We start from the raw sequence: 26,285 nt of genomic DNA, 5'->3' as shown, positions 1-26,285 counted from the left end.
GGTTTGCTGAGTATGGGATGCCAACAAGAAGATAATTTGCTTGGTCTCGGCTGAGAGTCTTGAGCTTTTGTTGGATCTCAACGCAGGTGCATCTAGAAAAGGTGTGGCATCGACCATGTAAAGGCCCCCTTGTATGAAAGGTGACCCTTAAGGAGGGGAACTATACGGGGAGATGTCAGCAAACCAATAAAGTGCCTGAAACCACTATGGCTTATTGCTAAAAGCAGCCAAGTCAGCAGGCTGTAAATTGGCCATGTCACAGCCTCAGCTTGACCAAGACAGGAAGGGAGGGGATTTTGGGTGCCACAGAAAGGGCAGCTTGACCCCGTGTCCTTTCTGATAAGGATTGTGTTGAAGTTGCTGATACGTGCATCTTAGAAGAGCAGGAAGTGCCCTCAGGAATGTGTCTAACAGGGTCTCAAGTGTGCAAACTCTGGGAAAAACCCACACCTGGTTAATCAATAATCAGAAGGAAGCCTCTTGCTTGACCATTGGAACTGCTTGCTTAACAAGTTTGCTTTAAGGGACATGTCATTCTATTACTAATGTATAAATAAGGGGGGAAAGTTTGAGGTAGTTGGACTCTTCTGACTCTCCCTCTGGATACATCTTGCAGTCCCCAGCAGCAGACGGGCTGCCGCTGTGCCACTCGAGAGCCACACTCAGCTTTGGTAATTATCGAGGGTTGGGGGTGTTTTACTAACCTGTTGCAGACGTGTGTAAGTGCTTGAGACTACATAAAGTTTAGTTTTAAGTGAAAGCATTCTTGTGTTGTCCTGTTTGTGCCAGCCATCTATCGGTTGGACGGCCGTGTGTCCCCCCTGATTTATTTCCTGACACCACCTCACACAGAGTAAAAGTTATCAAGAGCTTGAAAGAACCCCGCATAACACCAGCACCATTATGGAGGTACACAGCCTGAGTGCAGGTAGCCCAGGCATCATGACTTCAAGAAAAGCTCCCATTGCACTTGTTCCTTTTTGGGTGTTATTCAACAAAGCTCAACTGACTTCAGCAAAATTATGCCGATTTACACCAGCTGATGATCTGGATCATTGACTTCAATAGGACAGTACTGGGCCCCTTGCCGACATGGTTAACTTTGTTTTGTTAAAAAACAAGAAAATTGTACAAGATGGCTTGTATGAAGAAAGATAAGACATCAATAAATTTTCTTAATGTTTCCTCATTAATATTGTCTGTTTGAAGGATAAGACACAACTCATGGAAATACCAAACCAAAGCACGACTTTTTGGACACTACACTGTTGAATTTCAGAGCTGACATATGCCAACAAATTTCTACATTTCCAATAAAGGAAATTCCCTTAAGTTTTAGTGGTTCAACTTTCCTTAACTTTATTCTGTAATAAAATATGAAATTCTAAACAAGTTGTAAAGTTACAGTCATTAGGACGGTAGAGTGCAGTGGAGCAGGGTTTGGCTGTGTTCTGCCAGTTCTAATGGAAACAAGTGTAATCTCAACTACATTCTTGAAATTGTTTCCATTTTTCGTCATAGTCATACAGACTGTGTCACTTTACAGAGTAACAGCAGCTGGCACTTGTAATATTATCTCATGTTGTTCATTTTATTTGTATGCCTTAAAAAACCAAAAAGATATAGGGTAAAGTTCTGAGAAGTCCCAAAGTGACCTAGAGCCTAAATCTGAAAATGGGACTTAAGCTACTAAGTAATTTAGGTGATTTTGAAAATTTTCCCCATTGTGATTTTTTGATTCATTTACATCAATGGAATCAAAAATCAGGGCTTAGTTCTGTCTCTGAAAGGTTATTACCTGTTGTCTTTCCAGATAAGGGTAAAATTAGACTAGAGGGGGTTATTGATTTGCTAGTGTAAAAAGAGGACAATGGGCTTGCATGGACCTACTCCGAACATTGTCCAAGCACAGTCTAAAAGGCAGGACATAAATACAGCAGAAATGAAAAAAGCAATGCCAGCTATGCTATAAATGTATTTAAAAGATATTGCGTGGATTGCATTTGGTAGGGTTTAGATTTAAAAGGATAAAAAAGGTAATGCATGCTATTTTGGATGAATATTCTAATGCTTAGAGAATACATGAATGATTTAAAAACCTTTAACTGTTCTTAACATTTATAACTGGAAAAATTTGCAATATTAAAGGAACTCCCCTCATGTTAAAAATCAAATATATGTCCTTGCCTAGCACCTTCAATTTTAAAAGAATTTTAAATGTCTAATTAATTTTTCAGTATTTATGCAGTTTGTTTATTTTTTTTATTTCTGTGATCTTGGATACTGAAACCAGATTACTCAATTTCACTTTTGTTTACAGTCACTTTCTAGTAAATTTTGCTTTCAGGTACTCATGCATTAGCATGATACTGTAATGTTTCATTTGTAAATATTGCAGGAGAATTTTTAAAAACTGCTTTATTGGAATAATTTTATCTTCATATTAATAGAACCATTTCTATTGGTTTTAGGATTTGTAAACTATAGTGAGGAATGAAGAGGAAGGGAAGGTTTTTCAGGGACACTAGGCCTTGGCTCAGATTTGCCCTGATTTTAGTCATCAGTAGAAATCCACCAGTGTTGCTGCACCAATGCAAACTACTAGTGTAGACAAGGTAAACTGCTCTAAGTCACAGTTTTTGCACCCATCTTCAAGCAGGGGTAAGATTTAACAATGCAAATAGTAACTTTACTGGTTACATTAGGTGCGTCATTGGTGCAGCTATACCATTAGCTGTCCATTCCTGGCTGGAATTGGGACAAATCCCCAACATAAATAAGGTCTTATTTCTTAGTCATTGCCACTTCCTTTTGGTGATTTCTGAGGATTGGGATTTTCTCATGATTCTCTCCGTATTCACAAAAAGAAAAGGAGTACTTGTGGCACCTTAGAGACTAACCAATTTATTTGAGCATGAGCTTTCGTGAGCTACAGCTCACTTCATCAGATGCATACCGTGGAAACTGCAGCAGACTTTATATATACACAGAGAATATGAAACAATACCTCCTCCCACCCCACTGTCCTGCTGGTAATAGCTTATCTAAAGTAATCGTCAGGTTAGGCCATTTCCAGCACAAATCCAGGTTTTCTCACCCTCCACCCCCCCACACAAATTCACTCTCCTGCTGGTGATAGCCCATCCAAAGTGACAACTCTTTACACAATGTGCATGATAATGAAGTTAGGCCATTTCCTGCACAAATCCAGGTTCTCTCACTCCCTCACCCCCCTCCAAAAACCCACCCCCATACACACACAAACTCACTCTCCTGCTGGTAATAGCTCATCCAAACTGACCACTCTCCAAGTTTAAATCCAAGATAAACCAGAACATCTGGGGGGGGGGGGGGTAGGAAAAAACAAGAGGAAATAGGCTACCTTGCATAATGACTTAGCCACTCCCAGTCTCTATTTAAGCCTAAATTAATAGTATCCAATTTGCAAATGAATTCCAATTCAGCAGTTTCTCGCTGGAGTCTGGATTTGAAGTTTTTTTGTTTTAAGATAGCGACCTTCATGTCTGTGATTGCGTGACCAGAGAGATTGAAGTGTTCTCCGACTGGTTTATGAATGTTATAATTCTTGACATCTGATTTGTGTCCATTTATTCTTTTACGTAGAGACTGTCCAGTTTGACCAATGTACATGGCAGAGGGGCATTGCTGGCACATGATGGCATAAATCACATTGGTGGATGTGCAGGTGAACGAGCCTCTGATAGTGTGGCTGATGTTATTAGGCCCTGTGATGGTGTCCCCTGAATAGATATGTGGGCACAATTGGCAACGGGCTTTGTTGCAAGGATAAGTTCCTGGGTTAGTGGTTCTGTTGTGTGGTATGTGGTTGTTGGTGAGTATTTGCTTCAGGTTGCGGGGCTGTCTGTAGGCAAGGACTGGCCTGTCTCCCAAGATTTGTGAGAGTGTTGGGTCATCCTTTAGGATAGGTTGTAGATCCTTAATAATGCGTTGGAGGGGTTTTAGTTGGGGGCTGAAGGTGACGGCTAGTGGCGTTCTGTTATTTTCCTTGTTAGGCCTGTCCTGTAGTAGGTAACTTCTGGGAACTCTTCTGGCTCTATCAATCTGTTTCTTTACTTCCGCAGGTGGATATTGTAGTTGTAAGAAAGCTTGACAGAGATCTTGTAGGTGTTTGTCTCTGTCTGAGGGGTTGGAGCAAATGCGGTTGTATCGCAGAGCTTGGCTGTAGACGATGGATCGTGTGGTGTGGTCAGGGTGAAAGCTGGAGGCATGCAGGTAGGAATAGCGGTCAGTAGGTTTCCGGTATAGGGTGGTGTTTATGTGACCATTGTTTATTAGCACTGTAGTGTCCAGGAAGTGGATCTCTTGTGTGGACTGGACCAGGCTGAGGTTGGTGGTGGGATGGAAATTGTTGAAATCATGGTGGAATTCCTCAAGGGCTTCTTTTCCATGGGTCCAGATGATGAAGATGTCATCAATATAGCGCAAGTAGAGTAGGGGCTTTAGGGGACGAGAGCTGAGGAAGCGTTGTTCTAAATCAGCCATAAAAATGTTGGCATACTGTGGGGCCATGCGGGTACCCATAGCAGTGCCGCTGATCTGAAGGTATGCATTGTCCCCAAATGTGAAATAGTTATGGGTAAGGACAAAGTCACAAAGTTCAGCCACCAGGTTAGCCGTGACATTATCGGGGATAGTGTTCCTGACGGCTTGTAGTCCATCTTTGTGTGGAATGTTGGTGTAGAGGGCTTCTACATCCATAGTGGCCAGGATCGTGTTATCAGGAAGATCACCGATGGATTGAAGTTTCCTCAGGAAGTCAGTGGTGTCTCGAAGGTAGCTGGGAGTGCTGGTAGCGTAGGGCCTGAGGAGGGAGTCTACATAGCCAGACAATCCTGCTGTCAGGGTGCCAATGCCTGAAATGATGGGGCGCCCAGGAGTTCCAGGTTTATGGATCTTGGGTAGTAGATAAAATATCCCAGGTCGGGGTTCCAGGGGTGTGTCTGTGCGGATTTGATCTTGTGCTTTTTCAGGAAGTTTCTTGAGCAAATGCTGTAGTTGCTTTAGGTAACTCTCAGTGGGATCATAGGGTAATGGCTTGTAGAAACTCGTGTTGGAGAGCTGCCGAGCAGTCTCTTGTTCATATTCCGACCTATTCATGATGACAACAGCACCTCCTTTGTCAGCCTTTTTGATTATGATGTCAGAGTTGTTTCTGAGGCTGTGGATAGCATTGCGTTCCGCATGGCTGAGGTTATGGGGCAAGTGATGCTGCTTTTCCACAATTTCAGCCCGTGCACATCGGCGGAAGCACTCTATGTAGAAGTCCAGTCTGCTGTTTCGACCTTCAGGAGGAGTCCACCTAGAATCCTTCTTTCTGTAGTGTTGGTAGGGAGACCTCTGTGGATTAGTATGTTGTTCAGAGGTATTTTGGAAATATTCCTTGAGTCGGAGACGTCGAAAATAGGATTCTAGGTCACCACAGAACTGTATCATGTTCGTGGGGGTGGAGGGGCAGAAGGAGAGGCCCCGGGATAGAACAGCTGCTCCGTATTCAGTTCCTCTCTATTTAGATTGCTATGTGCCCTTTGTTGTATATAGCGTATTTCCCGCAATATTTTCTCCATAGAAACAAGAAATTAAAAAAAAAAAAAAGCTGCAGGAAATATTTGAAATTGGATTTTGTCTCTAATGCTCTCTCTCTCTCTCCCCCTCTCTTCTTCCCTCCTCCCTTCCCCCCCCCCCCCCCACAGATCAGTTCCAACAAATACGTAAAACAGCAGTTTTCAACCGGGGCTCCAGGACCTGCCATGGGGCCACGAGCTGGTTTCAGGGGATTCGTGAATCCTGACACAGAAATCCCAAGTCCATGGGCACAGTTGGGTGGGCACTGCAGTGCTTTAACCAGAAGGGGGCAGTTCCGGGGACAGTTCCAGGGGCAGCTCCACCCCCTCCACCTCCTCCTCTTCCCCCCCCCCCGAAACTCCACCCCCTGGCCAGGTCAGAGGTGGGAAGCTGGAGCTGAGTAGTGCAGTCTGGCTGCTAGTCTGGCTGGTGCCATGGAGTGGGCAGCTATGGAACTTCCCCATCTCCTTCCCCTGCTGCTGGTGCCCGGGGCTGTGACTGCTCCTCAGCTACCAGCCCCCTTGGGCAGGTAAGACAGCTTGCGCAGCCAGTTAGAGCCGCCTGGGTGGGGGGACCCAGCTCCGGGGCTGGCTCGGGAAGCAGCAACCACATGTGGATGGAGCAAGGGGTGACGGAGCCTTGCCAAAAGTGGAGGGTCCAGGGGCCCTGCTCCTTCCATGGCAGGAGCGCTGGGCAGGTGGGCGGAGTGGGGCAAGCTCTGGGGCCAGAGCAGAGCTGGGGCTGAGGGGTGGGAGGGCCTGGATGTTAAGTGGGTGGGCCACTGTGTTGCTCAGGAGTATCAAAAGTCCACACCCGGGTAGCTCTGCTGAACTAACTCCCAGCATAGACAGAGCTATGTCGATGGAAGAATGCTTCTGTCAGCCTAGCTAGTGTCATTTGCGGAGGTGGTGTTCCTACAGCAGTGAGTAAACTCCTTCCATTTAGGCTGGCTACACTATGGCTCTGCCCCGTAGTGTAGACACAGGGCAAGCCTACACGACAAAATTAAGTGGACCGAAATTACGTTGACGTACAGCCACCACAGTGATTATATTGCTTTTGCATGTCTACACTATGCTCCTTGTGTCGGTGATGTGTGTCCACACTAGGAGCGTTTGCACCAATTTAACTGTCAGTGTGGGGCATTCTGGGATGGCTTCTGCACGGCAGCAGCTGTCGATGTAAGCAATGCCATGTTTACACCGACACTGCATGGACCTAACTACGTTGACCTAAGCGCCACACTTCTCACGGAGGTGGCGTTATTAAGTCGGTGCAGTGGGCGAGTTACATGGGTGGGAGCTCAGTGTGTAATTCACATCAGCACCGATTCACTCCCCCACATGTGGCTAGAGGGGATGTACGGGGGAAATGAAGACAAGCTGCTCCAGTGGCTTCTCCACCTCTGCCTTTGGCCCATTGGCTCTAACCAGGGAGTTTACAACTGGGTATAATATTAGTAGGAGCTGGCGCCAATTCACTGCTGGGGCGGGGGGGGGGGGGGGATCCTGCCAGACCACGCTCCCTTTGCGGCATGCCAAACCGAGGGCGTGGTGGCCGGGCTCCCCCTGCTCCGTGGGCTCCACTGAGGGAGCTGCGTTGCGGAGTGCCCCCAGGCCGCCCCTCCGCGAGGGCAGCTGGCTGGTGAATGGGGCCGGGGCGCAAACGGGCTGTAATACCGCTCATTAAAAATGAAAATAAAGGGTCTGTGTGCTTCTCATCCGCCTCCTTCTCCCTCGCCCTGCAGGCAGCCGCAGCCGCAGCCCGCTCGCTTTGCTGGGTCTGTCTCTTCCCCTGGGCTGATCATTACCGAGTCACTAGCAGACAGCCGTAATAAATACCTGGCATCCCAAAGATTAATGCCCAGGAGCCAGACGCCGGCCAACACTCCTGCCTTACCTCCGGGTAAGTCCCTTCTGCTAGTGGGGAGAGAGGGGAAGGTGGATGGGGAATCAGATTGGCTGGGGTGAGGGGAGACAGGGAACCTGCCCACATGAGATGGGAAAATGGCAGCTTTTTTTCCTTCTTTTTCAGAACAGTATTACATAAGGCAATTGTACCACGCCTGCCCCTAAAAACAAGCCCTGGATTTAGGCAGCTTGATGCTACTGTTTCCTGATTCCAACTCCCTCCCCCATCCTAAGTTCCACGTGGGGGATAGTGTTTAAAACAGAGCATGTTTTAAAATGCTCCACAAATAAGGAAAAAACCTCAAATCATTTTCACTGCATGCATGATGTGTGTCTCCGTGTAGGAAAGCGAGTGTTCTGATACGGGGATTATTATTCTGACACATTCAGGCATGGAGGGGTGGAGAGTCTTGAACTGATCTTCAGAGATTTTTTCTTTAGATTGCTGTTTATGATAATAAAATGACAATGCCTGCACGGCTTTGAAACTAGTCCCCCATTCCTGAGTCTAAAACAAGTAGCACCGACTTTGGCAATGATTGAGAACAGAACACTTTACTGGAGCTGGGCAGAAAATGGCTTTCCCATCCCTCAAAATATCAAAATATTTCCCCAGCCCAAATTGGGACGAAAAGTCAAAATCTTGGAAATTTTCACAAACTGAAAAAAAAAAATCAGGAACAAAATGTGGGTCAATATTTTGTTTCAATACATTTGAAACGTTTCTTTTCAGTTCTGACCATTAACCCTCTCCCCTAATAATTAGCTTAACTTTCAAAACAAAAAGTTGTTTCAAATTAGAAAACCAAAATTTTTAATTTAAAAAAAGGCCAAAACAAAATATTTTGACAATTTTGGAACTTTTTTCAAAGTTCATTCAAGTTGAAAAGTTTGGTAAAATTGACCCTTTCCAGTAAAAAAAAAAAAAAAAGTTTGGTTTCAACAAGTTGGCTTTTTCAATGGAAAAAAAAATGTTTAATCGAAAACTTCCAAACCAGCACTAAACTTCACCTTTTGAAGTGTCTGGAGGGTGTTGGCCGAAGCATTTTAAAGGGTCTAGTAAAAATATTACTTTAGAGAGGCTACCACATAGTTTCTCCACCCATTGTATATCCCCTCTCATAATCTCAAAATGGCAAATAAGTGGATAGGGCAATAAGAACAGATCTGAAAGACTCCCATTTCAACAGAGTGTGATATAGGAAATGAAAGATGTAAGCAATTTTTTGTTGTGCATTAACACGTGTATGTCTTCATATCAAATTAGCTCAGAATCTGCCCTCCCAGGAAATGTCATGATCACAATACTATTTTAAACACTAACGAGAACATTTTGAGGTTTTATTTTGATCCTGTTAAAGGAGATATATGTAAATTCAGAAGCCCATGTTACAATTTTTCTTGTAAAACTTTCTCTGACTTTAAAAAAAGAAAAAGAGAAATGCCAAGGAAATGCCTGGTGGAAAATTGTCATAGTAACTCAATGGGGCTGAAGGTTTGATGTTCATAAGTAGATGGAGGGAAACTAAGCATGGTATTCTTCTATGGATCTGAGGTTTTGATTATCTCTTTCCAGAGTGAAAGAGTACTTGTGGCACCTTAGAGACTAACCAATTTATTTGAGCATAAGCTTTCGTGAGCTACAGCTCACTTAATCGACTAACCAATTTATTTGAGCATAAGCTTTCGTGAGCTCACGAAAGCTTATGCTCAAATAAATTGGTTAGTCTCTAAGGTGCCACAAGTACTCCTTTTCTTTTTGCGAATACAGACTAACACGGCTGTTACTCTGAAACCTGGATTTATTCTGTATTTTAGCAATAGAATTTGGGAGCTCTAAACCAAAATTTGGTAGGATCCAAGTAGATCCAGTTTTTCCCATATCCTCATGATGTGCAAAATTACAGTCTCAAATGCAGAGCTATGCTCTTTATTAAGAAAATATTAAATTGAAGCATATTAATACTGTTTTCCAAAGCTGCATTATGCATGCCCTTTTGAATTTTGACCATCCTGGGGCATATTAATTATTTTAGAATAATCACCTGATGATCATCTGTGCCGTATGATGCAACCCCTTTGTATTTTAGCACTTCAGCCCAGGAAAATGAAAATAAATGCAATCTGGAGGAATCCTGGGGGCCCTGGGATTGGAGCTTCAGGGGTCTAAAAATTGGTGCCTTTTGCTTGCTTGTCTCTTCCCAGTTTCCTGCCCTCTTGAGTGTGTGAGAAAGACAAGAAAAGTTTGTTCACTTTGGAAACTCGATAGGAGGCAGCAGCTGATCTTCCCATCATCAGCCTAAAAATAATCCACTCCAGGGCTTGGAGCTGCTTCACAAAGTGGAGGAGAATCCTGCCATCGGAATGATATTGATCATATAGCACAACCAAGGGAAAACTGGGTTTGATATTTTGTGTGTGTATATATAAAGGTAAGCTACAGAGTTTGATCTAACATTCAGCAAAGAAACGGAGCATGCAGCAACACCCCCCACTGTTATCTCCCACTAACCTTCTCCTTCCCCTTATATCTGTGGGACAAGACTTCTCTTTGCATTTTCCCAGGGATTAGAGTTCAAATCTGTTTAACTTTTCCTTCTCAAACCAATATGCTCAAACTTTAACATTCCCAACTGCTGATGCTTTCACTATTGTTCATAGGGTTATGTTTCTTTTTTAAAATTGGTTTTACAATTGTCCCATCCTAATGTCTGAAGTCTAAATCCCAGCTTGTTTCACAGCAGACAGCGTAGCATGCTAGCATTTGAGACTGCACAAATTGCTGTAGTAAGAACCTTCCAAAAAAAGAAGCAAGCAGGAGAATTGTATCTGAGAGACAACTGCAAATATTTATGTGAATTGTTTTTCAGTGTCAGTTTTATGTTTAGCTCAGCTTCCTATATTTTCCTGAACATTCATTAATGTATTCAAAAATGTATTTTCTGTGCATTTGCGGCCTGATCAAAAACCCCTTAAAGTCAATGAAAATCTTTCCATTGACTTTGAATCAGGCTCTTTGTATATATTACTAAGTGCTTTGAAAACAGTAGAGTAGCTAGAATAATTAATTTATCCCCTCAGGGCCCAACAGCATCTGAACAGTGGTTATCAGGCTAGCAAATATCTTTAAATTAGTTGAAATAATAAGAAAAATATAATATATAGGATCATTTTTGGTAAAACAAATACATCTCAAACTGTAAGAACTTTACTTCTAGTCTCACCAGGACTAATAACAGATAATCTCAGTTCTGATTAACTCAGACTCTGTTATGCAGAGTCAGGCAGTGTGGGGGGGGTGGGCGGGGGGGAATTTTTCAAACAAAGAAAAGTTTACGTTAGAAAAGGAAAAGGATTCTGGGAAATACTCTGCTCTCTGCACATTGATCCTGTGCACACTGAAATCAATGGTAAAACTCAGGATCAGGCCGACAGCTACACCCATGAAACCTGATTGATTTCAGGATTTGCCCTTCTTTGTTAGAGATCACCGTAGACTTTTCTTCTGCTTTTCCATCACCTTAATATTGAGAAATGCTATAATGACAAGCAAAGGTGTAGCCTTTTATAATGAATCATCTGGCTAGCAGAATCAACCATTGAATACTTTTTAAAATATCTGTCTGTTTAATCTATTCATCCTGTATATATAATAAAAAACAGAAAATGTACATCATATGCAAGACAAGGAAGAAAACAGAGTTTAAAACAAAATGAAAAAGCAATGAATACACGGATATATTTTGATCCTGGGGTAAAGACATATTGGCTATTTGGTTAAAGATTAAAAGAAATATAACTTTTGACATAGAAGTTCAAAGGATTCATGCTCCAAGGAACAAGGAGTACTTTAGGCCCACATTTAACACTCTTTTCTTAATAGTTACAAATGCCTTGCAGTTCATAGAGAACAGAATCATAATCCAGTTAAAATAAGATGTGTGAATATGGAGAACTATATTCAACATTTATGTGCCACTTTAAAAGAAGTATTTCCCCCTCTTTGAAAAGTTTTAGATTTCATAAACATTGTATAAAGTGTTGCCCAGTTAGAATTCCTAGGGCTTTTGCATTCATCGTGGTTTGATATGTGGGGTCTTTAAATATTATCCACCATTTCCTCATTGTCATCTTCACAGTCCTTTATGAAAAAGGTATTCAATGTCTGGCTCCATGCCTTGAGAATCACCATTCAATGATCCTTAAATGGAGCCTCTTTTCAGAGTCACCAAGTTCCACGGTACATTACAAAGTTTAGGATAAGAATGACATGTTCATTATTATGTCTTTGTAATGAATTGGCTTTTCTTCTCCCTCAGCCTTCTTTTCATCCATGGCAACTATTTAATCCTGAATCACATTTGTAGCAATTGCTGTTAACTACAATACTATCAAGTTTTGTACCACCGTCCAAAACCAAAGAGGCCCATCTTGCTAGCTAGTGGGAGTTTTACAACAAAATCTTGAATGTTTAGTGGCTGCAGGTTTATTTTTAGGCATTGCAGGGTCTCTCTGCCTTCCAGATAACTTTCATCAAAGTAAACCAACAAGGCATCAGATTTCAGAATGAATAAAAGGAGAGCTGAAAGCATATCGTCCCAGAAACCGGCTTGGGTCCACCCTTTTAATCCTGCCAGCCTTCACCCCTCTCTCCAGCCTTATTTCCTTTTGTCTTTTGAAGTGTTGCCCATCTGGTCAGCTAACAGTTGATTGCTTCAGTCTCAGCACTTGACTAAGAGAGGGACATAATAGGGAACCAACTACCTCCAAGCCAGTGCCACTTTCCAACTGGCTGGTAGGGGAACCCAGGCACACCCATTACTCCAGGTTCCAGCCCAGGAAACCTGGGCCCAGCAACCTGTCCGCTCAAGCTCTGACGCTGTTGCTGTTTTCTTGGGCTCTGTCCTACCACACTTCTCTATCTCTTGGCCTACCTCTGGGTTTACCACTGGAGCTTCCTCCACTCCCTGCAGTTATTTCACCCCTGTCAGCTTCTTGCTAGAGTCTGTAGTCCAAGGCAGGAGCCCAGGGCCTACTCTCCCCACAGAGGTCCTCTTTCTACCTAGCCAGCTCCCTTCCTCTCTAGGGAGTACTGCAGAGCTCCTCCATGCAGCTCTCCTCCTACCACCAACTTCCTCTCTTTAAAAGCCTCCCCCAGCTGGACAGTCCCTGGCTCTCTTCCAGGTGCAGTATATACGGTTAATTGGCCTATTATGCCTGGTCAGGCCTTGTGTTGGGTGGAAACCGCATCACAGGAACAAAAGTTAAATAAAAGAGTTTACTATAGGCCTAAAAGGACAGATTTCTTACAGCCTATATTTAAAAGAGAATGTTTAATTAAAAACAAATAATTTAGCCATTACTGGCAGTGATAACACCCCTGTTGTACTATGAATGTACTGGAAACATCTAGGGAGCATGCACCTGATTTACTGAACAGTGACTTGACAAATTACTCCCTTTGCTCTTGTTCCTTTACCTTACTGATGCATTCCCTTACCTGAAGTTGGAATGCTGGAATCTACTTAGTACTTCTGGCAGTGCAGCAGATGCATTCTTCTGAAACATACGACACCTGGTATAACTGATAGCAAAGCAGCTGCACTATTATGTGTATCCCATGTGCAGTTAGAACAGCATGGGGGCTTGGTGTAGTAGATTCAGCAGCACAAGAAATTAATTCTACAGGAACATACCTGAAACATGTGGCAGCTTAGATGAGGCATTCTCTTTGGCTATACTTAGTATTATACATTTGGTAGCAGTCAAATTGAACCTCAGCAACCTCATGTAACTGTGGTTTAAATGCACATCTGCCGGTTACATTGGGTAGCCTCAAAATACTGGCTTCTAAGGAAGGAACTGTCCTCGGCGGTTTGAGACAGTCAGCAACAATAAGTGTTGTGAAAACTTTAGAACTTTTCAGAGTTCTGTGTGATCCAGTTATCCTTACCAGCTGCATATGTATAATCTCAATCCACTTCAAGGAGAGTTAGGCACATGTCACTGACTGTGTGATCAGATGGTAGAGTCTGTGTAAAGTATTTCATGATTTTTTGATTTAAAAAAAACAGTTCTTGCAAAGGACAGCAATTCATTCGCTCCCTTCCTCCCAGCCACTGAGCAACGGTTGTCTTTATCTGCAACCAAAATAAGCTTTTTTATAACTTTAAATAAGGTCATATGCTTAGGTGTATTTTAGAGAATCTCAGCAGCTAATCCTAAAGAATACTACTTAATGGGAAATCACACGAATGGCTTGAAGGAATGTCCAATTTCAAAACAGCGTACTTTATTTCAGTGTTCTGTTGAATATAGCCATTTTTATTATATATTTTATTTTGAAGTAGCAGTTGGGCCACTAGTTCTGCCCAAACACTGATAATTTACCAAATAATGCCTTCTGTTTGAAGTTATATCCCAAAAGACTCCTACACATCCACTTCTTCCTAACACACACCCAGCAATAGCTGGTGTAGCAAACTGACTAAGTGAGTGTACTGGTCCTTGTGAAGCAAGTTGGAGCTGAGAATTCTGTCCTGCAGCTCCAGTGTTTTACAGTATGATTTCATGTAGCAATCTTTGCATCTCTTCAGGCTAGAGCCAGCTACTAGTAGCTTTTCAGTAGAAACTCCATAAAGCAAGTATCTATGAAGGTGGACGTGCAAGAGCAAACATAAGATATTACTCCATCACTCTCAATCAGAGCTGAATTCCAACATAGGGTAACACTTTCTATTTATATTGTACAACTCTTAAAAAGAAAAACACAAAATCCCCTGTGCCCATGATGTTAATGCCACTGCAGCTGTTATGCCTGCTGATCACTGTCACTGCCACATTTTGCTAAACATTGTGGTTTTGGGAACTGTACCTTTAAAGGCTGAGATAAAGCTCTTGTTTTTATGCACAGTCTATTGGAAGCAGACACCAAATAAAGCAGATCTCTTGCAAGCACCTTAAGCACTGTGTGATTGCTGAACTGAACACTACATGTTACCAGGAGTAAAACAAATTAAGAAAATAACCTGAATAGACGCAGTTAAAAACCCCGCCAGAGCTGAAACTCTAGAAATGTGGAAAACAACTGGAGAAGATTAAATAATATGTGCAGTGTGATCAATGAACATCACAACCAAGTACCTTTGAGGTCACAAAGTGTACTAATTTATGCCAAACAGTGGGTTTTGTGACATAAACACTTGAGAACCAGACTGAGACCATCAAACTCAGATGTTAGAGTTCCTATTTTATTATTTAGCCTGTTTAGTACCCATAATACCCAATCTGTAACCCCAGATTTTCTCTGCCACTTCCTAAGAGAAGTTCCATTTTCTTATTTGGAACAGTACACCCATCTATCTAGCTCACACTGTGAATGAATTGTTTGTACAAACTTTTGTAAGTGATTACTCTCAAAATTTCCTATAAGATTAATTCTCTTTCAACATGGCCACAAATGTAAAGAGTTTATAAAAGAGTGATGAGCATTCGGTAGTATTACAGCTGGTTGCAAATGTGCTGTTAAAACTTCTTTTTAATAGAAAATGCCTTTTTTTTGACCAAAGAGAATTTTTTTCTGAAACATTTCGACAAAAATATTTTTCAAAATAGTTGTTTCATTTCAGTGGGGAACAGACCACTTCTTGTTCTTTTTCTTTAAAAAAAAACCCCAAACACTTTTCATTGAAAAAAAGGGGACAAAAAGCAAAAAAGTGAGAGAAGGTGGGAAAATGCCCACTGATCTGACTTTTTTAAAAAAATCCCCTTTTTTCAAAGGGGAGGGAAGTGTGAGAAAGTGTTTTTTGACATTTTTCCTACTTCCGAAAAAAATGAAAAAATGGAAAATAAAAAAAAATATTAAAAACATTCCTTGAAAAACTCCCAAATATAATAGAAAAAAAATTCTTTCAAATTTTTCAGTAAATATTTTGACTGTCTCTACTAATGTCTATTTATGATATTGCCATTTCCTGGGTGGAGCCTGAATGGCTCAACTGAGTGACACAGGCCCTATACAATAACAGAAAATCTTAGGCTTTATGTGTCTGCGTTTTTGGAGCAGGAGAATCTGAGTTCTATCTCTGCTCTCACCATGGATAGCCAAGTGGCTGTGGTTTGCAGCAACAACACCAGGGAAGGTATTAGATGGCTGTAGGTTTGCTATAATAGTGTTGCAAAATTAGGCTGAGACAGATATGCAATTTCCTGCAATATCTTTGGGAGATCTCACTGTACTAAGTTTATGTATCATTGTGAGCCAGGGCTTGTATGTAATTCCATGGGCACAGGGGGCCACAGCTCCTCCAAGAACTAAGAACAATGTGGTAAATTTTCTCAGGTTCTAACACCTCCAGAGAAGTACCACCACTTGGAGAGGCTCGCATATACTAGTTCAGACTGGATTCTCCAGAGACCAACAGACAAAGACAGGCCTTTTGGATACATAACCTGAGTTTACACTGAGTTTACACAGGGCCTGAGTTTACACTGAGTCTGCTTTCTGATCCAGGAAATGGACAGGACCTTCTGTGCAAGGGTGGGGGCAGGGGTGGCAATACGTATTGGAAAGGGTTGGAATGACTTTGGCCTACTAAGGTCCATAAGACTGATGGGTGACATCTGATAAGCTTTTAGCATGCACATAGCAACCTTTATGGTGTTTTATATATTTCCTCTGTAGTGCTTCCACCTTAAGAATAAATGTACTTGCTTAGAGCTGTGTAGTGACTTGCAACCTCTGCAGTTATGCCGTGCATAAGCCTTCAAAGAGAAAGCAAAGTGCAGACACTGCCAAGTTTAGACAGTCTAGCTTTCTGGAATAACATAATGTGGGCAGGGGCCTATGCAGCCTGGAAAACTCCAGTCAGGAGGGAGAGAGACACATGTCTCTACCCAAGAGAGGTGATGGTTGAGGAGCCAGGAGGCTGGATTGGGTGCCCTTGGTGGAGCACAAGGGAGAAATATGAACGCAGTTGCCCAGAAGTGTGACATATGTATATTACAATTGTTTTACATATTTTTTGGAAACATCCAAGATTGGCTACTGGCAGAGATTGGATATAAAACTATACAGACTACTGGTAGATAGATACAGGCTAGCTGAGGGCACTCACTTCACACAATTAACATTCCACTCTCTTACGGAATTTTTTGGTCCCAACGATCCCTCTCTTTCCCAGTGAAGGAAAAGTCCAAATATCCCCTCCCTGATTTGATCTCTGAGACACAGTTTCTCATGTCACAATCCTTTTACTCACTTTTAGAGCCGACTAATTGGATCTCACGGCCACAAAGAGTTAGTGATTGAATGTGCATTAGAACCCACGATCTGCCTGCCTTCTAATCTCAATCTAACAACCAGAGCATGACAGCTTGTCAGCTGTGTGAGAATGTAGTCATATTGCTTGTGGGAAAGGGAAGAAAATTCCCAGCAGAACTCCCATGCAACTTCTGACCCTCCATAAAGATTAGGCAACAGCATTTAAGATTTTCTACAGATTACCGTTATGTCATTCAATTGCTGGTTTTCTTCAACCAGGACATTGCTATTTTGTGTTTGAAAAATGATTAAATTTATTAAACATTTTTCAGAAGACCTCTTAGAAGTTTAATGAAATGGTACTATGTACTATGACCATTTCTATTCAAATTAAATTTTGAAAACCCTTTTAGCTCCTTGTTTGTTTTTATTACATGAACTAAAATGCGGGTCTCACTGAGGCTCACAATGTCCGTTTACACTCGCATGTACTCTTTTTTAAAAATGCTATGTTTGTGTTCATTCTAAGGAGATTCTCGAGCCAAATCATGCTTGCCTTATTCACACAAATAATTCCATTTGAAGTCAACAGCCCTACGTGTGTGAGTAAGACAGGCAGGATTTGGCCTGTTGTTAAACCGCCAAACTGAACCAACCTTGTTTTTGCTTACATTTTGTGAAGTCCGAGTAATTTTTTATTATCCCGATTCAGCAAGACACATGAGCACGTGCTTACGTCCCATTGACTTGAATGGGGACTCGGCATGTGCTTTGCTGAATAGTGAAGTACTTATGTGCAAGCAAATATGCTTGGCTGAATCAGGGACTCTGTGGGTTATTTTTAAAAAAAATTATATTTTAAAAGAATTAACAATGTCAGCAACCAAGCATTTGTGAATAATTCTACAGAAACAAATTAGTGTGCATATGCTGGAGGGAAAGAAATCTGTAAGGAGGCATTTCATTTTCAGTCCTGCTTGATTCTGTTATAAACAGTAATGAGTAGTAAGGTAGAGGGCTCACACTGTAGCTAAGGAACAACAAATCCTATGAAGTGAGACTGCAGAAGACATACTGTGATATTTGTGAGACTCCGTAGCTCTAATCCAACAAACAATTACACATGTGCTTAGCTTTACGCACATTGACATTTTTGATGAAAAATGGAAACAAGGTTTTAAAACATGTTTTGGTTTCCAGATCATCTCCATTTTGTATTTGGAATGTTGAATATGTGCAATGAGCTGTTCATGAATGTGATGGAGACCAACATTTATTTGCAGTATGTATTCAGTGGATACTTTTAATAGTAAATAAGGCCCTGGTCATGGAAACACTTATGCACACTTTAGGTTAACTTTCAGCAAGTGCATAAGAGTTTGCAGGATCAGAGTTTACGTACGTCTAATAAATTATTCTCTTTGAATTATTTAGTCTGGTCATAACTAAAAAGACCTCAATGATGCTGTTTTAATTTTGTGTTTAGCTAAAAGAAATGTAAGAAACTTTGGTGATCACTTTGGATGTTTTACTTTTTTTTTTTCTCCCCCCCCCCTTGTGTTTTGTCTCTAGTTTGCAACGGTCAGGCTGTTTGGAAGCAATGAAAGTCGCATTTTGTGGTAATGACAACGCTTCTGCCTATGACATCAGTGCTGGAGTCCTAAAAAATGTCTGCTTCGTGGATGCCCTCAACCTGGTTCCCCATGTCTTCCTGTTATTTATCACCTTTCCAATTTTGTTTATTGGTGAGTAATACAGCCATAGGCCCCCAATCCTGAAAACAATCATGCATATGCTTCAAGTCAAGCACGCATGCATGTTTGCAGACCTGGGGCCTTATTATGTTATAGGACTGGTGCAATTCATTCAGCTTAAATATTTTGCATTACTTTAGGCATCATGAGGAAGAGACGGAATGGAGATCCTGTCAAGAGGGGGCATGTTGAAGAGGGGTTAATGCAGAGATGGGCCTGAACCAGAAGAGTTAATGTCAACCCTCTTTCATTTATGGGAATTTTGGGTACACGTTCTGAACTTTACAACATGAGCTTTAAAAGATGAAATCTAACCAGAAAATCAGATCCAAATTATCTCAACCTTTGGAGAAGTTTGTCTCCAGGTTTGAACAGCTTGGGTCTGTCTCTATTTTTAGATTCTAAGAGTTAGGACATAAGGTCTGTCCTTGAACTTTGATGGAGTTTGGAACTATTCCAAAATTTACATCTTGGGTCTGTCTGTATGATAGTTATGTGAAGCACTACAGAAAGGGTAATTCATTCTCATGCCAATGTTTGTAAACACAAATAAGAGATGATAAATCCATCCCTTGAACAATTTTGATAATGCAGTGGCCCTAATTTATATGCTCTTCTTGTACACAGAGTCATTAATAGCTTGATGAGCTTTATCCTTTTAGATTTTATATTTGTGGGTATATCTACACTATGGAATTAGGGTGAATTTATAGAAGTCGATTTTTTAGGAAGCGATTTTATACAGACGATTGGGTGTGTCCCCACTAAGCACATTAAGTCGGCGGAGTGCGTCCACAGTATCATGGCTAGCGTTGACTTTCGGAGTGTTGCACTGTGGGTAGCTATCCCACAGTTCCCGCAGTCTCCGCCACCCATTGGAGTTCTGGGTTAAGGTCCCAATGCCTGATGGGGCAAAAACATTGTCGCAGGTGGTCTTGGGTACATGTCATCAGTCACCCCTCCCTCCGAGAAGGCAACAGCAGACAATCGTCTCGTGCCTTTTTTCCGTGCGGACGCCATACTGCTTTCAGCAGACAGTGCAGTAGGACTGCTAACCGTCGTCATCGGACCACCGCTTCCACAGCAACTCTGCTCTCCTGGTGCCATGAATCCACCTTGCAGGTCCTCTATATGACAGTTGTCATCCACTGCTTCTGCTGCAACTCTTCTCTCCTGCTCTTGTCTCATCATTCCACGGCAAGCGTGCAGCCCACTCAGCTCACTGACACTGTTGTTGTGTCCTGGTGCTGCTGGCAGCAGATTCATAGATTCATAGATATTTAGGACAGAAGGGACCATTATGATCATCTAGTCTGACCTCCTGCACAACGCAGGCCACAGAATTTCACCCACCACTCCTGCAAAAAACCTCTCACCTATGTCTGTGCTATTGAAGTCCTCAAATCGTAGTTTAAAGACTTCAAGGAGCAGAGAATCCTCCAGCAAGTGACCCGTGCCCCATGCTACAGAGGAAGGCGAAAAACCTCCAGGGCCTCTTCCAATCTGCCCTGGAGGAAAATTCCTTCCCGACCCCAAATATGGCGATCAGCTAAACCCTGAGCATATGGGCAAGATTCATCAGCCAGATACTACAAAAAATTCTTTCCTGGGTAACTTAGATCTCACCCCATCTAATATCCCATCACAGGCCATTGGGCCTATTTACCATGAATATTTAATTACCAAAACCATGTTATCCCATCATACCATCTCCTCTATAAACTTATCAAGTTTAATCTTAAAGCCAGATAGATCTTTTGCCCCCACTGCTTCCCTTGGAAGGCTATTCCAAAACTTCACTCCTCTGATGGTTAGAAACCTTCGTCTAATTTCTAGTCTAAATTTCCTGGTAGCCAGTTTTATATCCATTTGTTCTTGTGTCCACATTGGTACTGAGCTTAAATAATTCCTCTCCCTCTCCAGTATTTATCCCTCTGATATGTTTATAGAGAGCAATCATATCTCCCCTCAACCTTCTTTTAGTTAGGCTAAACAAGCCAAGCTCCTTGAGTCTCCTTTCATAAGACAAGTTTTCCATTCCTCGGATCATCCTAGTAGCCCTTCTCTGTACCTGTTCCAGTTTGAATTCATCCTTCTTAAACATGGGAAACCAGAACTGCACACAGTATTCCAGGTGAGGTCTCACCAGTGCCTTGTATAACGGTACTAAAACCTCCTTATCCCTACTGGAAATACCTCTCCTGATGCATCCCAAGACCGTGTTAGCTTTTTTCACAACCATATCACATTGGCAGCTGATAGTCATCCTATGATCAACCAATGCTCCAAGGTCCTTTTCCTGCTCCGTTACTTCTAATTGATGTGTCCCTAGCTTATAACTAAAATTCTTGATATTAATCCCTAAATGCATGACCTTACACTTCTCACGATTAAATTTCATCCTATTACTATTACTCCAGTTTACAAGGTCATCCAGATCCTCCTGTAGGATATCCCTGTCCTTCTCTAAATTGGCAATACCTCCCAGCTTTGTATCATCCGCAAACTTTATTAGCACACTCCCACTTTTTGTGCCAAGGTCAGTCATAAAAAGACTAAATAAGATTGGTCCCAAAACCGATCCTTGAGGAACTCCACTGGTAACCTCCTTCCAGCCTGACAGTTCACCTTTCAGTAGCACCCGTTGTAGTCTCCCCTTTAACCAATTCCTTATCCACCTTTCAATTTTCCTATTGATCCCCATCTTATCCAATTTAACTAATAATTCCCCATGTGGCACGGTATCAAACGCCTTACTAAAATCTAGGTAAATTAGATCCACTGCGTTTCCTTTGTCTAAAAAATCTGTTACTTTCTCAAAGAAGGAGATCAGGTTTGTTTGGCACGATCTACCTTTTGTAAAACCATGTTGTATTTTGTCCCATTTACCATTGACTTCAATGTCCTTAATTACCTTCTCCTTCAAAATTTTTTCCAAGACCTTGCATACTACAGATGTCAAACTAACAGGCCTATAATTACCCGGATCACTTTTTTCCCCTTTCTTAAAAATAGGAACTGTGTTAGCAATTCTCCAATCATACGGTACAACCCCTGAGTTTACAGATTCATTAAAAATTCTTGCTAATGGGCTTGCAATTTCATGTGCCAATTCCTTTAATATTCTTGGATGAAGATTATCTGGGCCCCCCGATTTAGTCCCATTAAGCTGTTTGAGTTTCGCTTCTACCTCAAATATGGTAATGTCTACCTCCATATCCTCATTCCCATTTGTCATGCTACCATTATCCCTAAGATCCTCTTTAGTCTTATTAAAGACTGAGGCAAAGTATTTGTTTAGATATTGGGCCATGCCTAGATTATCCTTGACCTCCATTCCATCCTCAGTGTTTAGCGGTCCCACTTCTTCTTTCTTTGTTTTCTTCTTATTTATATGACTATAGAACCTTTTACTATTGGTTTTAATTCCCTTTGCAAGGTCCAACTCTACTTGACTTTTAGCCTGTCTCACTTTATCCCTACATGTTTTGACCTCGATAAGGTAGCTTTCCTTGCTGATCCCTCCCTTCTTCCGCTCCTTGTATGCTTTCTGGTGCAGTAGGTCTGCAAAACTGGTCATCCAACCACCTCTTCCGCTGCAACTTTGCTCTCCTGCTCTTGTGTTGATAGCAAGTTTTTCCATATTGGCTGTCATGGGCTCCTGCTTGTTCCGCTGCAACTCTGCTCTCCTTCTTTCATGAATCCACCTCGCAGGTCCTCTCGTTGTTCTCTATAAATATCTATTCTCGTGGCATCCATCGTCAGCCACCGCTTCCGCTGCAACTCTGCTCTCCTGCAGACGCCATACCATGGCAAGCATGGAGCCCGCTAAGATCACCACGGCAGTTATGAGCACTGTAAACACCTCGCGCATTATCCTGCAGTATGTTCAGAACCAGAACCTGCAAGGAGGCGATAGCAGCGCAGTGATGAGAGTGATGGGACATGGACACAGACTTCTCTCAAAGTACAGGCCCCAGCAATTTGGACATTCTGGTGGCAATGGGGCAGGCTCATGCTATGGAAGGCCAATTCAGGGCCCAGGAAACAAGCACAGACTGGTGGGACTGCGTAGTGTTGCAGGTCTGGGATGATTCGCACGCATAAGGGCACTTTCATGGAACTTTGTGACTTGCTTTCCCCTGCCCTGAAGCACAAGAATACCAAGATGAGAGCAGCTCTCACAGTTCACAAGTGAGTGGCAATAGCCCACTGGAAGCTTGCAATGCCAGACAGCTACTGGTCAGTCGGGAATCAATTTGGAGTGGGCAAATCTACTGTGGGGGCTGCTGTGATCCAAGTAGCCAACACAATCATTGAGCTGCTGCTATCAAGGGTAGTGACTCTGGGAAATGTGCAGGTCATAGTGAATGGTTTTGCTGCAATGGGATTCCCTAACTGTGGTGGGGCGATAGACGGAACACATATCCCTATCTTGGGACCGGACCACCTTGGCAGCCAGTACATAAACTGAAAGGTGTACTTTTCAATGGTGCTGCAAGCACTGGCGGATCACAAGGGACGTTTCACCAACATCAATGTGGGATGGCTGGGAAAGGTACATGACGCTTGCATCTTCAGGAACTCTGGTCTGTCTGAACAGCTGCAGCAAGGGACTTACTTTCCAGACCAGAAAATAACTATTGGTGATGTTGAAATGCCTATAGTTATCCTTGTGGACCCAGCCTACCCCTTAATGCCATGGCTCATGAAGCCGTACACAGGCAGCCTGGACAGTAATCAGGAGCTGTTCAACTACAGGCTGAGCAAGTGCAGAATGGTGGTAGAATGTGCATTTGGATATTTAAAAGTGCGCTCGCGCAGTTTACTACTCGGTTAGATCTCAGCGAAACCAATATTCCCATTGTTATTACTGCTTGCTGTGTGCTCCACAATATCTGTGAGAGTAAGGGGGAGACGTTTATGCCGGGGTGGGAGGTTGAGGCAAATCGCCTGGCCGCTGATTATGCTCAGCCAGACACCAGGGCGATTAGAAGAGCACAGGAGGGCGTGGTACGCATCAGAGAAGCTTTGAAAACCAGTTTCATGACTGGCCAGGCTATGGTGTGACAGTTCTGTTTGTTTCTCCTTGATGAAACCCACCGCCCCTTGGTTCACTCTACTTCCCTGTAAGCCAACCAACCTCCCCCCTTTGATCACCACTTGCAGAGGCAATAAAGTCATTGTGGTTTCAAATTCATGCGTTCTTTATTAATCTGTCACACAAATAGGGGATAACTGCCAAGATAGCCCGGGAGGGGTGCAGGAGGAGGGAAGCACCAGGAAGGGTGGTGGAGGAGGGGAGGAGGGAAGGAAAAGGCCACACTGCACTTCAAAACTTATTGAATGCCAGCCTTCTGTTGCTTGGGCAGTCCTCTGGGCTATGGTGGTTGGGTGCCCAGAGAGGGCCCCCCCTCCCCCCACGTTCTTGGGCGTCTGGGTGAGGAGGCTATGGAACTTGGGGAGGAGGGTGGGCGGTTACACAGGGGCTGCAGCGGTGGTCTATGCTCCTGCGGCCTTTCCTGCAGCTCAGCCATATGCCAGAGCATATCAGTGTGATCCTCCAGTAGCCTCAGCATTGCATCCTGCTTCCTCTCATCACGCTGCCACCGCCTCTCCTCTTGCTCACGCCACCTCTTCTCTCATGTGTCCCTCCTGTCCTCATGTTCATTTTGTGCTTTCCTGGACTCTGACATTGATTGCCTCTACGTATTTTGCTGAGCTCTTTAAGTGCGGGAGGATTGCATGAGCTCAGAGAACATTTCATCATGAGTGCATTTTTTTCACCTTCTTATCTGCGCTAGCCTCTGGAACGGTGATGTTAGGGGGAGCGTTGGAACATTTGCAGCCGTGGGAGGAAAAAAAAGGGAGAGTAGTATTTAAAAAGACACATTTTAGAGAACAATGGGTAGACTTTTTCATGGTGAACCAAGCTGTTAACATTACATAGTACATGTGCTTTTGGTATAAGGTCGCATTTTGCCTCTTGTATTGAGGGCCTGCTGGTTTGGTGTGAGAGATCACACACATTCGGCTTGCAGGCAGCCATGGTCTTTTGGCTTCTTTAACCTTTGTAACATGTGGGAATGGTTTCAAACAGCAGCACCCTCATTTCCCATACCAAGCACCCATTGGGTTGGCCATTTAAAATGGGTTGGGCATTTAAAAGAGGGGCTGCGGTTTTCGGGTTAATGTGCAGCACAAACCCAACTAAGCCCCACCCCGCCCGCACACCCAATTCTCTGGGATGATGGCTTCACCTCTCCCCCCACCGCGTGGCTAACTGTGGGGAGGATTTCTTTTCAGCCACCCGCAAACAGCCCAGCAGGAACAGCCACCTCTGAATGTCCCCTTAATAAAATTCCCCTGTTTCAACCAGGTGACCATGAATGATATCACTCTCCTGAGGCTAACACAGAGAGATAAAGAACGGATGTTGCTTGAATGCCAGCAAACACCGGGACCATACACTGCCATGCTTTGTTCTGCAGTGATTCCAGGCTACGTGCTACTGGCCTGGCATGGTAAAGTGTCCTACCATGGAGGACGGAATAAGGCTGCCCTCCCCAGAAACCTTTTGCAAAGGCTTTGGGAGTACATCCAGGAGAGCTTCATTGAGATGTCCCTGGAGGATTTCTGCTCCATCCCCAGACACGTTAACAGACTTTTCCAGTAGCTGTACTGGCCACGAATGCATCCCAAGTCTTCAGAGAAAATTAATCATTAAACACACTTGCTTTTAAACCATGTATTGTATTTATAAAGATACACTCACCAGAGGTGCCTTCTCCGCCTTCAAGGTCCAGGAGCCCGCCTTGGGCGGGTTGGGAGGGTATTGGATCCAGGGTAATAAACAGTTCCTGGCTGTCGGGGAGAACGGTTTCGTCCTCCTCCTCATCATCATCTTCCTCATCCCCTAAATCCTCATCCCTGTTGTGTGAGACTCCCCCCTTGCAGGAGTCCACATACAGGGGTGGGGCAGTGGTAGGGGCACCCCCTAGAATTGCATGCAGCTCATCATAAAAGCAGCATGTCTGGGGCTCTGACCGGAGCGGCCCTTTACCTCTTTGGTTTTCTGGTAGGCTTGCCTGAGCTCCTTAAGTTTCACACGGCAGTGCTGCGGGTCCCTGTTATAGCCTCTGTCCATGCCCTTGGAGATTTTTTCAAATATTTTGGCATTTCGTCTTTTGGAACGGAGTTCTGATAGCACGGATTTGTCTCCCCATACAACGATCAGATCCAGTACCTCCCGTTCGGTCCATGCTGGAGCTCTTTTGCGATTCTGGGACTCCGTGGTCACCTCTCCTGATGAGCTCTGCATGGTCACCTGTGCCACGCAGGCCAAACAGGAAATGAAATTCAAAAGTCCCTGGGGCTTTTTCTATCTACCTGGCTAGTGCATCTGAGTTGAGAGTGCTGTTCAGAGCGGTCACAATGGAGCACTCTGGGATAGCTCCCGGAGTCCAATACCCGTCTAATTGGGTTCACACTACCCCAAATTCGACCCAGCGATGTCGATTTCAGTGCTAATCCCCTTGTCGGGGAGGAGTACAGAAATCGATTTTAAAAGCCCTTTAAGTCGACAAAAATGGCTTCGTCTTGTGGACGGGTGCAGGGTTTAATCGATCTAACACTGCTAAATTTGACCTGAACTCATAGTGTAGACCAGGGCTATGTTTTTATACCACTGATGGTCATTAATGAGGCAAGTGAGATTGAAAAAAATTCTGCAGGGCTGTCAAACAATGATAATTT

The 26,285-nt window shown here is 43.3% G+C and overlaps 1 protein-coding gene across 4 annotated transcripts in view; it reads left to right on the top strand.

Annotated features, from left to right (window-relative positions):
- Positions 1-18,376: 18,376 nt before the first annotated feature.
- ABCC9 (ATP binding cassette subfamily C member 9) overlaps positions 18,377-26,285 on the top strand; it is a 119,716-nt gene continuing 111,807 nt past the window's right edge. For all 4 annotated transcript variants that reach the window (XM_077807470.1, XM_077807469.1, XM_077807467.1 and 1 more), the window contains exon 1: positions 18,377-18,521. In XM_077807470.1, the coding sequence (XP_077663596.1) occupies positions 18,377-18,521 (145 nt within the window). The remainder of the gene's footprint in view (positions 18,522-26,285) is intronic.

The sequence above is a fragment of the Eretmochelys imbricata genome, chromosome 1 (genome assembly GCF_965152235.1).
Source record: "Eretmochelys imbricata isolate rEreImb1 chromosome 1, rEreImb1.hap1, whole genome shotgun sequence".
In the NCBI taxonomy this organism is placed as follows: domain Eukaryota; kingdom Metazoa; phylum Chordata; order Testudines; family Cheloniidae; genus Eretmochelys; species Eretmochelys imbricata.
The sequence above is the reverse complement of the archived record's forward strand: the minus strand, read 5'-3'. Positions and strand labels throughout refer to the sequence as shown.